This window comes from Arthrobotrys flagrans (assembly GCF_004000055.1).
Source record: "Arthrobotrys flagrans strain CBS H-5679 chromosome Unknown unitig_3, whole genome shotgun sequence".
NCBI classification, from domain to species: domain Eukaryota; kingdom Fungi; phylum Ascomycota; class Orbiliomycetes; order Orbiliales; family Orbiliaceae; genus Arthrobotrys; species Arthrobotrys flagrans.
The window spans coordinates 5,071,975-5,087,163 of NW_027137547.1; the positions used below are offsets into that span (position 1 = coordinate 5,071,975).

Genomic DNA, 15,189 nt, shown 5'->3' on the forward strand with positions numbered 1-15,189 from the left:
TTGCTCCTAATAGCCAAGTCAGCCCATCCATTTTAACCAGGTTGAATGCTTTTCGACGAAACGAGCGACTCAATTCCACTCTCCCTATTGCTTTCCCCTTGAGAGAAGGTCGTTATCTTAATTTTCTAGAAGCGATAACCTTTACGACTATTCTCGAGTACCGACTTCCCTTTTTTTTTTTCGTCTCCTATTCTTTTCTATATATCCCATATTTCTAGTGTCCTCAACGGCCGCTAGTTCCAACAATTATTTCTGTTTGCAGGTCGAGGTGGTTTAACCAGTGGCTTAGCAACCGCCACTGCGAAACAGCAACCGGCGACAGGGCTGGACTCGAACCTCAGGAGGTTTTCAATAGCAACAGCACCCCGCAGCTTCAAACAGGCCCTTCAAATTTGCTCTGTAAGTAGTCTGCTTTATCTTTGTCTTTTTATTTTTATTTTTATTTTTACTTTATTTTATTTTATTTTATTTTATTTTATTTTATTTTATTTTATTTTATTTTATTTTATTTTATTTTATTTCTGCTTTTGTTCCCTTTCCAATTATGTAATCGAATTGTGATCTTCGACACGATACTGACAATCCCTTAGTCCGGTGCCACCTGCGATTTCTGACCTCCCAACTTACGGTCTCAAAGCCCCCAGGGGACAGCTTTCATATCCTTCGATCTTTACATCACTATGAGATATCGGTCCTTCGCAGAACCAATCCTTCCTTTATAATCTCTACTTGACATCCCCTGTCCGACTCCCGCCCATCTCTAACCGACGGCCGGATATTTAGCGGCGAAATCACATTCCGACTACTCAGTTAACCCGATTGACCGACCTATTCTCGTTTACGTTTCACCTCCGAGTTATATTACACAAAAAACGACGGAACGTTCCGCCGAGTTTGAGGTGGAAAAGCCGAAATAGCGGCAGGCGCAATGTCTTCGACATCGAGTTTAGCGGCGTCCATAGCTAGCACGACGGATGCGCTAGCTTCTGCGACCTCTTCTGCAGCTGCAGCGACTACGTCGGCTGCTCGTGGAATTCATGGTGGGGGTAGTTCTCGGCCTCCAGCGTATGTCAATGATCCAATGTGAGATATGTTTGATTTGGTACTAAATTTTATATCAGCTACAAAGCAGTCGGCGTAGCACTCGCCATTGCGTCCGGAGTTTTCATCGGTGTTTCTTACGTCCTCAAAAAGAAAGGTCTCCTTCAAGCCAATCTGAAAGACAATGCAAAACCCGGCGAGGGCGTCGGATACCTCAAAAATGCCTGGTGGTGGGCGGGTATGATTCTTATGATCATCGGTGAAATCTGCAATTTCACCGCATACGCTTTCGTCGATGCCATCCTTGTCACTCCCCTCGGTGCGCTCTCGGTCGTCATCACCGCCATCCTGTCCTCGATATTTCTCAAGGAGCGGCTGTCTTTTGTGGGAAAAGCTGGATGCTTTGTGTGCGTGGTCGGAAGCATTATCATTGCTATTAACGCGCCGGAGCAGAGTGCCGTCAGCGATATTCAGGATATGAAGAGGTATATTCTAGCACCTGGGTTTTTGTCGTATGCCGGGGTGGTTATCCTCGGGTGTCTGTTTGTGATATTTTGGGTGGGGCCGAGGTACGGAGAGAAGAGCATGTTGGTTTATTTGAGCGTATGCAGTTTGATCGGTGGTTTGAGGTGAGTTTGCTCGTATGCTTCGCGATGGCGGGGTAAAGCTGACCGGAGATAGTGTCGTCGCCACCCAAGGTTTGGGAGCAGCGGTCGTCGCTCAAGCCGGCGGAAAGCCGCAGTTCAACCAATGGTTCCTTTACGTGCTACTCATCTTTGTCATAGTCACCTTGCTGACCGAAATTTACTATCTCAACGTATGTTCGAATGCCTACGAGTCGTCGAATATCACTAACAACTTTGTAGAAAGCATTGAACCTCTTCAATGCTGCTCTTGTCACGCCGACCTACTACGTCATCTTCACCTCCGCAACAATAATCACGTCCGCTGTTCTCTTTCAAGGTTTCAAAGGCACCGGCTACTCAATTGCGACGGTGGTCATGGGTTTCTTCGAAATTTGCGCCGGCGTGGTGCTCTTGCAGCTTTCCAAATCCGCAAAGGAAGTTCCGGATACTGCTGTCTTCCGTGGAGACCTGGACCAAGTCAAGATTGTAGCCGAGCAGGAAGAACCGGAATCCGAGCCAAAGGCCGATGCCATCCGTGGTGCTGCTGCGATTATCAGACGTATGAGTACGGTCCGAAAACAAGCCGAATCGAAAGAAATGCAGCAGATTCACGAGGACCAGTTGAGGGATATCAGAGATAAAGATCACCTCAGTCCGGACGTTGTCGTTGAGTGGGATGGGTTGAGAAGAAGGGTCTCTTTTACTAATGAAAAGCAAGCCGGAGGTAGACCGAGACGGCATACGAGTGCCAGTCAGCATCCGCGGACCGTGGAACCGACCTTGTCAAGACTTGAGGAGATGGAAGAAGGTCGGGCGTCCGTCGATATGATGAGGATCGCAACCCACCAGAGCAGATCGCAAGGCGACTTGAGGCAAACTGCGGAGCCGGTGACGCGGGATCAGTTGGCGCTACCGGATTCTGTTACGCAAAGGAAATCCAAGACGAACGAACCACCCAGTCCGGAGGCAACGCCGAAGAAGACGATCAATATAGTCCCGTCGAGTCCCGAGCACCGTCCTTGGTTCTTCGGCGGCAGGTCTCGAGGCAATTCTGCAGCTGACCCTCCAGCACTCTCTCTGGACGACGAGAAACCAGCTGATGACGGCATGCTGCGCCCGGACACGTCCCAGACTCAGAAAGCTAGGCGCCAGTTCTCGTTCCAGGGCATATTCAGTAGACTCGGACGCGAGCACCATCACCAACCCGTACAGCAGGACGACGGGGTGGATGAAGAGTCGACCGAGTCACCAGGCCATCAATCTCCGGGAGGAGCGGGGACACCGCAGCGACCCAAGCCGTCCAGGGAGTCGTCAAAACCGAGTTCGCTGACCCGAGTTCAAACCGAGGAAGAACGACTTGGCTTGGTGACCGGAGATGCACCTAGCGCGTTCGAAGACGGAGCCTCCGATTCGGGATCTCTGTACTACGACGAGAAGAAGCGGATGGTTGGTGATTCTCCTTCACCGCCGCCGAACGTCGCCTCGTCACCGATCGTGAGAAGGTCGGCGCGGAACAGCGCGCAGAGTCTGCAACAGCAACTATCGGAACAGAAGGGAGATAAACAGTCATAAGCACGATTGTGAAGTTTCATTCGTTTAAAAAAAGTCGATTACAGCAATTGCAAGCGTTGATTGATGTTGTTTTTGTATCACCGTGCATTTTCCCGCAAAACGCATCGATACCCACCTGTACAGTGCTTCGTTTCTCCGCATTCTTCCTTTTTGAGTTATAGCATTTCTAATGATCGAGTATCCCCTTGCCATCCATTCTTGACTTTGGCAGCATGATGTTTTGTGTTTTGCACGAGCTGTAATGAATTTTCTTGCACATATGTATATTAGGTAGCGCCGGATCGATATATACACGCCGGCAGACAAGTATGACAATGAATGAAAAGATTCGTGAATTCGAAGCGAAGTCATGACGCGTAGACAACAACTATTCCATCCCCAGCCGACTTTGATAGACGTACCCCAATTCCTAGGGTATCGATCCGTCCATCGAGGTCTGCTGCGGGTGAACGATCAGCGGTTCTGATATCTCCCATCATCAGGTGGTGAGAAGTGGCAGTGGGAGTTTCCACAGCGCCCGCACGCTGACGTTCGAGTCATCTTTCGACGAAAGAACGTAGGGCGGGAGCTGGAGCGGATTCCGTTTGGTCGATGCCTGTCATCATTTCGTTGAATTAGTTGTATGAAGGGAAAAAGAAGAAGAAGAAGGGAAACCGAGAAGAAAAAAATTAATTTTTGTGTGGGTGTGTCACCCCTGCGCATGCAACCCCCCGGCGGAAAGCTAGCACGATAACCGACGTCGGATTGGCCTGGCGGACGTCGGAAGAAACCCGTCGATAGCCCGAACGGACCACGCTGGTTTTGGATAAATAGAATTATGACTCTTTGGAGAAAGTTGGATTGAAATCCGGGGAATACCATCCGCAATCGTAGGTCCGTTTGCCTGTATATTTGTACGGGAGCTGCTAACGACCGTGCAGTTCGACATCGATATCGGTATTACTTCAACGGCGAACTAAGCGTATACGAGAGACGCAATATCACGGACGATGCAGCGACAGATGACCGGCAGGTTGCTCGCGGCCACCAGGTGCCTACCCGGGCCGGCAGTACGACCGTTGGCCGTGAGGCAATGGGCCGTTGCGAGGACGTATGCGTCGGATTCGTTACCAGCGAGCCACGATAAGGTACGGGGGATCCCACCGCCGGAGATGTATACTTCCGTGGCCGGCTTCTAACAATTCGATAGCTTCTCACGTCCGCCCTCGCAGATGCCGACCCTGCGGTGGCCGAAATTGTCAAGAAGGAGAAGCTGCGACAACGGGAGTTTATCAACCTCATCCCGTCCGAGAACTTTACCTCCCAGGCGGTTCTGGATACCCTTGGTTCGCCGATGCAAAGTATGTCACGGTACGGTAACGGTCATTCGGAGGGAGGGGAGCTAACGGGCATAGACAAGTACTCCGAGGGGTACCCGGGTGCGAGGTACTACGGCGGTAACGAATTCATCGATCAAGCGGAACGTCTCTGCCAGCAGCGGGCTCTCGAGACCTTCAGGCTCAATCCGGAGGAATGGGGTGTCAATGTTCAGCGTAGGGTCGTCACAGTCAATATGTATGCGGGCACGTGAGGATCTAACGGTTGGTTTACAGCGCTCTCCGGCTCCCCCGCGAATCTCTACGCGTACAGTGCTGTCATGCAGACTCACGACCGCTTGATGGGTCTGGACCTTCCTCACGGTGGACATCTGTCTCACGGCTACCAGATCCCTTCTAAGCATATCTCTTTCATCTCCAAGTACTTCACGACCATGCCGTACCACCTCAACCCGGAGACCGGCATTATTGATTACGATGGGCTGGAAAAGACTTCTCAAGTGTTCCGACCAAAGGTTATCGTCGCCGGGACTTCGGCTTACAGCCGAACGATCGATTACAACCGCATGCGAAAGATTGCGAACCAATGCGGTGCCTATCTGCTGAGTGATATGGCACATATCAGCGGTCTCGTGGCAGCAGGCGTGGTCGAGAGTCCGTTCCATACGAGTGATATCGTTACCACCACTACGCATAAGAGTCTGGTATGCCTCCCCGTGCCGCTTATTCCTCGCCTGAACCCCTCGCTTGGAATCCGTGACTGATAGAGTGGTAAATAGAGAGGACCCCGCGGTGCGATGATTTTCTTCCGCAAGGGCGTGCGATCAACGGACAAGAAAGGAAACGAGACCCTCTACGACCTCGAGAACCCGATCAATGCCTCCGTTTTCCCAGGCCATCAAGGAGGTCCGCACAATCACACCATCACCGCGCTCGCCGTGGCGCTCAAACAAGCGCAGTCGAAGGAGTTCAAGGAGTACCAAGAGCAAGTCCTGAAGAATGCAAAATCGCTAGGCGGAAAATTGCGCGATATGGGATACAAGATCGTAGGCGGGGATATTGAGAATCACCTCGTGCTGATCGATTTGAAGCCTAAGGGGATTGACGGAGCAAAAGTAGAGAGGGTTCTGGAGTTGTGCAACGTCGCTGCCAACAAGAATACGGTCCCAGGCGACAAGTCGGCGGTAGGGCCGATCAATCTAGTAAACTTTTTTTTTCGTTTTACGATTGTTACTGACGTGCCGTCCTTTAGATGAAACCGGGTGGGTTGCGACTTGGATCGCCGGCCATGACGACCAGAGGCTTCGACGAGAGCGACTTTGAGAGGGTGGCGGCGGTTGTCGACTCCGCTGTGACGATCGCAAAGGAGATTGAGAGTTCGACCGGAAAGGCAAAGATCAAAGAGTTCACCGCGGAGCTTGGGGATGGTGCCAAGTTCGAGAGCTTGGTCAAGCTGAGAGAGGACGTCAGGAGCTGGGTGAGAGACTTTCCAGTGCCTTGGACGCATTGAGATATCGGAAAATGTAACATAGCTATTTGGTATCCCGTAATTGATTTTGAGAGACAAGGTTCCCGATGCGGATGTTCCACCCTAATCTTCCAGCTGCCTGAGTTTTGGCTCCTGAGTTAAACTTCGGGGAATACCACCATGCAAGGGATGGAAAAATGGATCAGTAAGCAGGCGTTTATTCCAATCAACGGCGGCCAGTTGGCTGGAGCGAGACATGCCGACAGGTCCCGTGCATGAAATTATGAAGTTACATGGGCGAAAAACTTACCTGCAAAGAAGGATCGCATCTTCGCAAAAGTTGAATCCGACCTGCACCGGCATCGCAAGATTCACCCGCCGTAAATTTTGGTCCGCATGCCCAGTCGCTTCGTTTAGAATTCTCCTTTTGATTCTCTCCACAGCCAGTTCAATCGCGTGGGATGTAATTTTGGAGGCAGATCATCCCAAGGCCTGCCTTATCCTTGGCCTGGCCTGCCCTTCCGTCCGTTGGAGTATGATTTCCACCCGCCGAAATTGATCATGGACGTTTTGTTCCTGGACTTTGCCTGCTTTGGCATCAGCAGCCGAAATCCGGAACCGATCTCGAGATGAAATTTTGCAAAAATAAAAATTAAAATAAATAAAATAAAAAATAAAATAAAATAAAAAATAAAATAAAATAAAAAATAAAATAAAATAAAAAATTGCAATCGTTAAGCCTCAAAGCTTGGGTTTCATGATTCTGATGTCATCGGATATATTCATAGAATCAAACGTTCCGAATCATGTACACCAAGATTTTACTCGTGTAGACATGTTTTGAACGTCTACGCGCATTAACCGGTCCAACGTGGTGCGGTTTCGGCCGTGCATGCGCCATGGAGAAAAGCTTGTCATGTCCCGGAAAGCCCAGCCCGTTTCACACGAAGACTTGTTTCTCGAAAGGGAGCTCAGGCATATCGGATCTTGTTAATGAACGTTTCCTGTCTTGCATCCCCAGGGAGATCTCAGCCGGTTCCATTGATCTCGATATTACCGTCGTCTCGCGGTCCAAAAACGCACAGCATCGAGACCAAGAAAATATGGGGTGCGAATCGGACGACGAATTGCGACGTTTGAGATCCAGACCCGCAGAGGCAGCACGGCGAGACTTCCGTTTGATTGGAAAAATGGCACGCACGAGGGAATCAGCCAGTTGGAAATTTGTTCATTTCGCTTACAAGGTTTTTACAAAAAGAATGCCCTCCATTCGGGGGCAAATTGAGTTCGGTTTTAAGCATGGTTTTTTCCCTTCGTCGTGGAAACTACGAGCGAGCCGGTTGGAAAAAAGGTTCGATTATTGTTGTGACACGAATGAGGCTAAGAAGCTGGTGAAGTGGAACCGAGAGTGTTTCTGACGCCCCTTTCTTCGATCGCCACGAAATTCTTGCTGCACTTTACGTCCTGACATGGCACGTACATGACCTTGAACTTGTGTATGAGACACGCTGCATGCGAACTTTTAGAGTAAACTGTTGCGCATACTCGATGGATGAATCGAGCAGGCGATGCGTATGTGCTAGAATATCGGCAGAATTGTCATGCCTTCGGGAAGGGAAAGGCAGGCGCCAGCAGCCCGCCAGGCCTTGCAAGCTTGCTAGCACACGACCACGATATACACAGCGAAATCACCCACCTCGTATTGGCTAAAGCGCTCGCGATAGGGTTATCTGGACCGAGTCGATTTCTCCGTCCATCCATTTCGATAGGAATTATCAGAAAAACGAATTTTAAAATTAACATGTTGCGATTGGAACTGCCAAAAGCAAAGGTCGGCGGGAGCTTTGTGCTGGGCCTGCCGCTCACCCCTTTTATGCAGGTGTGCTATTGATTCGTTAGTCTGTTTTCGTGCCTGGTTCCTTCCGCTGCCTGCGAAATCTCTGCGACTGACACGTACCCTGTACCCAGGATTTCCCTGGCCAGTCAGAAGTCCCCAAATCCTCGCCCTACGTCCCAAATAAACCATGAACGAAAAAAAAAAGAAATCCTCCAAAGCTTCCTAACAAAGCGTTCGAGCGGAAAGGGGACCTGCTCGTTTTGATGGCACCCAAAATTTCCTTCCCCTTGGAAGACGCACTGCAATGGGTAATTACGATCGTACGACCGAATTTCAAACCTAAACCGCCTGTCCATCCTCGGGTATAAGAAGTGCCACCCTCCCTTACTTTGGGTTCTCTTCTTTCTTTCCTTCTACCACCACACTCATTCGCTTTTTACAAAGTACCACGCTCGCTCTTCAGCGCATTCACTCGTTAATATTGCAAATTGCGACTTAACTGTCTAATCCCAAAAACCCTTAATAACAAAACAATCTTAATTCGTTATTTTAATAACAACCAAACCAAACCGACAAAATGAAGTTCTCTGCTGTCCTCGCTACCTTCGCCTCCGCCGCCGTCGTTCTCGGCCAGGATTACTACCAGCCCCCAAGCAACGGTACCGACACTGACTATGTCTCTACCATCACCACCGTTGTCTCCTCCTACGTGACTTACTGCCCTTACCCCACAACCGTAAGTTTTAATTCCGCCTCGTTCTTCGGATGGTGTGCTGATAAAACATAACATTACAGATCACCGAGGGTACTGAAGTTTACACTGTCACCGAGGCCACCACCTTGACCATCACCAACTGCCCATGCACCAGGACCTTGACCGCTTCCGTCACCAGCTCTACTTCCTGGTAAGTTATAAAATAAAAATACGTGTCTGTGAGGAATACGGTCTAACAGGTTTATTTATAGCCCACCTACCTCCGTCCCAGTCTATGTTCCACCAACCACCTATGCTCCGGAACCAGAGCCAACCCCAACCTATGTCGCTCCACCACCACCAAGCTACAACACCACCGTCCCAGAACCACCAGTCGCTACCGGTGCCGCTTCTTCCATGAAGATGGCCTCCGGTGCTTTGGTTGCCGTCTTCGGTGCCGCTGCCATGCTCTTGTAAACAGCTTAGTTGTGTTGGGGAAGTCGGAAGGAGTAGAATTTAATAGATGGTTTTAATAATCGGTTCCCAAGCGTCTTCATTTTCTATATTAATGGGTTTTTCAATATATAATGTGGTCTACTGTCAATTTCCGGACAAGCCTGTACGATGCCTCTAATGTACATGTAATTGTCAATGTCAAACTTGTCGATAACCAAATTCTATCAACGTTTTTAAAAACAACACATTCACGTTCCTCGTAGCGCGTTGACCATGTTGGATTGCGAGTCTCTGCAGATTAAATGACCAGGATTGGCCGAAATGATTTGCGCCTTCAATTTCCTTTTGTCGCAGCCTGAAATTCATGTCTCGGACGAGATGAAATCCCCACGTCTCGAGCCATGTCGGGTCAATTGTCGACAATAGAGTGGCTCATTCGGTCTTCGTTGGAAATTTGATGAAGGAACTCCTATGTTCTGCAAATCATCTTCACGTTGCATGAGCTCTGTCTGCAAGTGAAACCTTTTCTGTCACTTTTCGATGCACAGTTTTTTTTTTTTTTTTTTCCCTCCGAGGTTGAAACCGCAGTGCGCCCAGCTTACGGCCTGCATACGTGGCTGTGGTCGAACAAACGTTCGCGACCGTTTGGTGTTCTCGTTTCTATGCGAGGGATTCCTCGTGAATACCTTGCGTCCCTTCGTCACCATATTTTGGGTTTACAATCTTACCGATTCATCCTGAAGATCAAAGGGTTGGTTGATATTCCAGCATTCGCCGGTCGGACCGACCGTGGCCCAGCTGGTGACTCGTCAGCATTACCAAAGAAACGCCGGTTATCGGGTCGTTGTTCGGTGCGGTGGCATCGAACGCCACCCGCTCGTTGGCCCGGCTCGAATCCCGTATGATAAATGGAACTTGCAGGCGTACGGTCATGCGTGGAGATACCCACGACTTGTCTATCGTATCGGAATGCGATTAAATATCGCCCGAGGTTGGTCGGGTCACGTTGACGGATAACCGTGATATCTGTTTCGATGGTTGTCCGTGGTTGCCATTCATAGCGAATGGAGACTCGTCCGACAATAGAAACAAAGTGATCATACCCATATGATTAGAACGTCACTGCAATATAACGATTATGTATGGATAGAAAGCTGTTCTGTTTTACCCTGATAGTTGGTAAACTTCCAACTTGGATCCAAGGCGGCTAGCCATGGCTTCGCCGGTGTGTTTCGATTTTAGAAACCACCCTTTCCATTCGTATATAATCACTTTGCTTCTACTCAATTGCATTTTTTTAAAACCTATTGTTGGACGAGTCTCCATTCGCTATTGCCAGCATGTCGAAGCCCGGTGGTTTCATATCAACGTTCGCATGAGGTTTCACAATCCTGCCTTCGAGATTTACTTTGGCATCTTGCTCGTTGGTTAAGACCGAGTACTCGAACCCAGGCTTATCGGCATATCGAAGTCTTCGAACTAACCGGACGTCCGGACTTACCGGCCTGTCTACCTCGTTTCACCCTACCCCACCGACGCAAGACTACCACCTACCCTTATTATATCCAATCTGAAGAATGAAGTAAAAGTCTCGCCCGCGGCCACAGACAAGGCTGTCATGAAACTTTTGTTCGTCGCACCTATGGATCCCGTGCCTCTTCCGAAGGAGGAGCTTGAATGTATCCGGCAACCGGCTTGTATATATACAATGGCTGAGCATGTGCTTTCATCTATATCTCGTAGTCTGGCTAGTCTCATTGCTGATGCCGCATATCCAGGGAAATACTTGAAATAAACAATCTCAGTCACACCTTAGGGAGACAAGGAAAAGATATCCCGTTTTAATAGAATAGTGATTCGGTCTCTTAAATTTCTTCGCCATGGAATATACGCGATATGGTTCTGATGAACAACAGTAGATCAGGCACCCTGGTGCTATTGCCAAAGGCAATCAATCCTTCATCGATTTACCGCAAGGTATTATGGCCTGCAGCCTTGAATGTTCGAATGATGTTCTTGCGGACCAATGAAGGCCACCGCAATGGAGGATTTTTATCCGCGATGCATCGTATCGGTACTGTATCCAGACGGAACAATTGATCTCTAGGGGTGTAGACATCCGCCCGTTAGAGGTTTCTTTCTGAGATAACGGTGTTTCCTCTTGCCGGTGGCTGTAATTGTCTCGCAATACCGTGTTATGTTAAAGCCGCATTGACTGAATTTCATGAATTCATATAGGCCATTGCAATTGAAGTGAATTCGTAAACTGCACTGCTGATTTTCGTCGGGTTTAGCCACAACCCCGCCGGCCCGGACAGAGAGCTGTTCCGTAAAATAGCCTTCGAACCCTTAAGGAAAAGATTTTGCAGGCCGTAGAAGCAAACATCGAAAACAATCGATTGCTCTTTCGGGATGTCCCCGCTAGAAAAATGTCGCGGTCCAGTAAATGTCGAGTCGACTTCGGTGGTTGATATTGTGTTGGCGCAAAATCCAACAGCCGGCCGCTTGCTGGGCTGCATCTTAAGACGCATCCTTGTTTCCCATTATGCAAGTTCTAGCCATGGTCCTGCGGAACATCCGTTCTTGCAGTATGGATAAAAAGACAGCTCATGACATGTTGTTGTCTGTAATCTCGACTCGATCTCATTTCTCGACTTCTCGTTCCATCGACGTACGTTCCCTGAGTGCCCGTGACCTTTCCGTTGGTCATCAGACCCGCTTCGCCTACAGCATACGATATTTAAGAGCAGCGATTTAGCATCACTCACGCGGAAAGATAGTAGCTGCTACCTGCCGGAGTGGGTGCGTAGCACTCAGGGTCGAAGCCTGCAGGTCACGCCTCGCGTTTTCGACGATTTTGGCTGGCCGGTCACATTCCTAGCATCTTGCACGCTGTTCCAGGCCCAATTCTGCCCTGTAACCACCTGTTCCTTGACAGCCGCGTATCAGAGACACAGCACGACCGCGCCTGAACCCACAAAATCCAAGCCCATTAGGTTCCCATTAGTAAGACCGTTTGTCCTGGTCTTGGATGGCAGAGGCATCCTTTCCGCTATCGAGGATGAACAAGTCTGGCGGTGTCCAACGGACATCGCACTCTCGACACTCCAGCAGAGAAAACGGTACGGTTCTACTCGGTGACAACATGGACGGCGATGACGGTATAACGGTGTTTCCCGGCGATGAACGCGACTGGGATGACGAGGAAGATGGTATACGAACCACCCCGGCCTATCCGGATGAGGACATACGACCGACTTCTCAAAAGGAAATATACGGCTGGTACAGCTATGCTTGGGCGTCCGAGGTGTTTGCGATATGCGCGATGGGGAGTTTCATACCGGTGCTGCTCGAGCAGCTTGCGCGTGAGAAGGGCCACATCCTAGGGAATCCTTCGTCACGGTGTAAAAGCTCGGAGAATATGGGACCTGGCGGCGCCAGCGGTGGTACCGGAAAGGCTCCGGTTTGCGTGGTAGATATTATGGGGTTTGAGATTAACACGGCAAGCTTCGTGATGTACACGTTCTCGCTGAGTGTCATGTTTCAAGGTTTGGGAGCTCCGAATTTACGTTCGAAGGGTGTAGCTGACGATGGGATTAGCTTTGGTCATTATTTCGATGTCTGGTGCTGCCGATCATGGTCAGTACACGCTGCCTGTGTATCCTGTCTTTACGAGAAGCTAACGTTAACCCCTTAAAGGACGTTATCGAAAACAGCTACTTTTAATTTTCGCCTATATTGGCGCAATAGCTTGTATATTGATGCTGTTTGTGAACGCTCAGTGGGTCGGGACGGCATCCCTTCTCGCGCAGATCGGAAACGTACGTTATGCTTCGATACTCCACGGCGATGCGGTGTCTAACAGAGCATCTAGGTGACGTTCGGAGCGTCGTACGTCCTCATGAACTCGTTTCTCCCGCTTATTGTCCGGAATCATCCTTCGTTAAAGAACGCCGAATCCGAATCACAAACCCACCTGCCGAACCCTAGCCGAGTATCTCTCGAGGATGAAGACATTCGCGCCGAAGACGCCACGCTCCTCGGTGGGAATACGACTTCGGTCAAGCCTGAATCCAATGGCAAGATGACACCGGCTATGCGTCTCTCGACCAGAATATCGTCCAATGGTATTGCGATTGGCTACTGTGGCGGCGTTATACTTCAAATCCTTTGCATCATGATTGTGGTCTCGAGCGGATCTACTACAAACTCGCTTCAGGTTTCGATATTTTGTGTGGGCCTTTGGTGGTTCTTCTTCACCATCCCTTCCGCGATGACGCTGCGGCCTCGCCCGGGCCCTCCGCTACCCCTCCATGACGGAGAAAAATTCAATTGGGTAAAATATATCTCCTATTCGTGGATGGGACTCTTCCAGACGATCCGCCAAGCAAGCAAACTTCGTGACGTTTCATTGTTTCTGGTCGCTTGGTTCATGGTTTCCGATGGAGTGGCGACCATTGCATCGTCGGCTATCGTATTCGCAAAGACGAATCTCGGAATGACGCCACCGCAGCTCGCTGCCATCGGGGTTATCATGCCAATCAGCGGTGTAATCGGAGCCTTCAGTTGGCCGAAGATCAGCCATTGGGCCGGATGGAGCGTGGGACAAACTATTTCTATTTGTATTTCAATGTTTGCATTGATTCCGTTATACGGGCTGATGGGACTGCTTAAACCGGTGCAAGACGCCGGCTTCGGGTTAACGAGGTAAGCCCTGGTTCGAGGTCCAATGTTGTAAGGATGTCGCTGACACATTTTTCTCTCAGGCCCGGAGAAATGTACGCTCTTGCCATCTGGTTCGGATTCGTCCTGGGAGGTCAGGGAGGTTACTGTCGAAGCTTATTCTCAGAGCTTCTGCCTCGAGGTTCGGAGGCCGCATTCTTTGCCCTGTACGCAATCACCGACAAAGTAAGGCCCCGCAACCCTGTCCTGGAATACTTATGATAGAATATTCTAACGGATCATATGAAAAATAGGGAAGCAGTGTCTTCGGCCCTACCATCGTTGGATTAATCACGGATAGGTGGGGCGATATTAGGCTCGCCTTTTGGTTCATATTGGGCCTGCTCCTTGTCCCGCTCCCGTTCCTCTACTTTGTTGATGTCCACAGGGGCAAGCAGGCCGCCGAAGACTTCGTCAGAGCAAGAGAAACGAGGGGGCGCCAAGATGGCCATGAAGATTTCTAATAAATATTTGGAATCACGAGATATCTTTTATCCTGTAATGATATACACGGCGGCTATGCTTCTCGTCGTTTGCTTGGTATCTGCCCTGTTCGCTGTTGCATTCACCATCCAATAGGCGTTTTTTTTTTACGGCCATGTCGATGCACTACTCTGGGATTTCAATGTGATTTAGCTAGGTGTATTTATATTTATATTTCTTTCAATGCCGCCTCATACTGCATGAAAATTCGAAATGAGAATCTTGCCAATTTGGCACGACCTTGTTGTATTCCCGGTGCCAACGCAACCGAACCACTTGCCGGGTCCCGGCGCGTGCCTACGGTGACCCTCTAACGCTATTTCTGAAGAGTCTCTGCGAGGCAGTATTTCGGAATCTAGGGCTTTTACAGATGACTGAAAGCTGGTTGTCTCATAACCGACGCGAAGACCTTCCGTCGGGTTTCGCAACGCCTGTCGCTCCTACAGCGAGTTCACAGATGGGACTGTGAAATCACTACTCAATAAGCAGCTGTATCCTTCCTTCGGTTTACATTGTTACATCATACGCTGTTTTAAAATCCAACACGCGCACGAGGATCGAAGCGATTGCATTGCATTGTTTGTCGCAACGTATCCCCACCCTCTCGACGGCAGGACAGGGTCTCTACTTGAGCGAGTACTGCGACAATTCTCCGCCGCGGCCCGTGGCAAGAACGATCGGGCCGCTAAGATCCTTGATAAAGCACTTTTTGCGAAACGGATCGACGGGGCAGAGCAACAGGATCACAAACTACGTGGGGGCGTGAAAGTAGCGATATGGGATGCGGAGGATGTTAAGTATGTATACGGAGAGTTGGTAAATTCCTATAAACCGTATGTGGAGAATGAGCTTGTGGTTAAGCCGAAGCCGAAACCGACCATGGGTATCGGTGATTTATAAAATGGCCCCAACGAAACTTGTGTTAAACCGGAAAGTGAAGAGCGGGTATACAGACCGGAAGGGCCGTACCCGAA

General features: G+C 49.6%; 4 protein-coding genes across 4 annotated transcripts; all 4 read left to right on the forward strand.

Annotated features, from left to right (window-relative positions):
- Positions 1–928: 928 nt before the first annotated feature.
- Positions 929–3,239, forward strand: DFL_002865 (uncharacterized protein; the record flags this gene model as incomplete). The annotated part of the gene is made up of 4 exons (XM_067631714.1): positions 929–1,065; positions 1,122–1,670; positions 1,723–1,858; positions 1,908–3,239. The coding sequence occupies 4 exons, from the start codon at positions 929–931 to the stop codon at positions 3,237–3,239; spliced, it is 2,154 nt and encodes a 717-aa protein (XP_067494233.1).
- Positions 3,240–4,228: 989 nt separating this feature from the next.
- Positions 4,229–6,065, forward strand: DFL_002866 (uncharacterized protein; the record flags this gene model as incomplete). Its single annotated transcript, XM_067631715.1, has 6 exons — positions 4,229–4,366; positions 4,429–4,579; positions 4,634–4,771; positions 4,832–5,259; positions 5,335–5,739; positions 5,808–6,065. 6 exons carry the CDS (start codon positions 4,229–4,231, stop codon positions 6,063–6,065), a joined length of 1,518 nt encoding a protein of 505 aa, XP_067494234.1.
- Positions 6,066–8,437: 2,372 nt separating this feature from the next.
- DFL_002867 (uncharacterized protein) lies at positions 8,438–9,031 on the forward strand (the record flags this gene model as incomplete). The annotated part of the gene is made up of 3 exons (XM_067631716.1): positions 8,438–8,596; positions 8,656–8,765; positions 8,827–9,031. The coding sequence occupies 3 exons, from the start codon at positions 8,438–8,440 to the stop codon at positions 9,029–9,031; spliced, it is 474 nt and encodes a 157-aa protein (XP_067494235.1).
- A 3,040-nt stretch (positions 9,032–12,071) lies between these two features.
- On the forward strand, positions 12,072–14,196 carry DFL_002868 (uncharacterized protein; the record flags this gene model as incomplete). The annotated part of the gene is made up of 6 exons (XM_067631717.1): positions 12,072–12,558; positions 12,611–12,649; positions 12,710–12,831; positions 12,885–13,717; positions 13,777–13,918; positions 13,987–14,196. The coding sequence occupies 6 exons, from the start codon at positions 12,072–12,074 to the stop codon at positions 14,194–14,196; spliced, it is 1,833 nt and encodes a 610-aa protein (XP_067494236.1).
- Between the last annotated feature and the right edge of the window lie 993 nt (positions 14,197–15,189).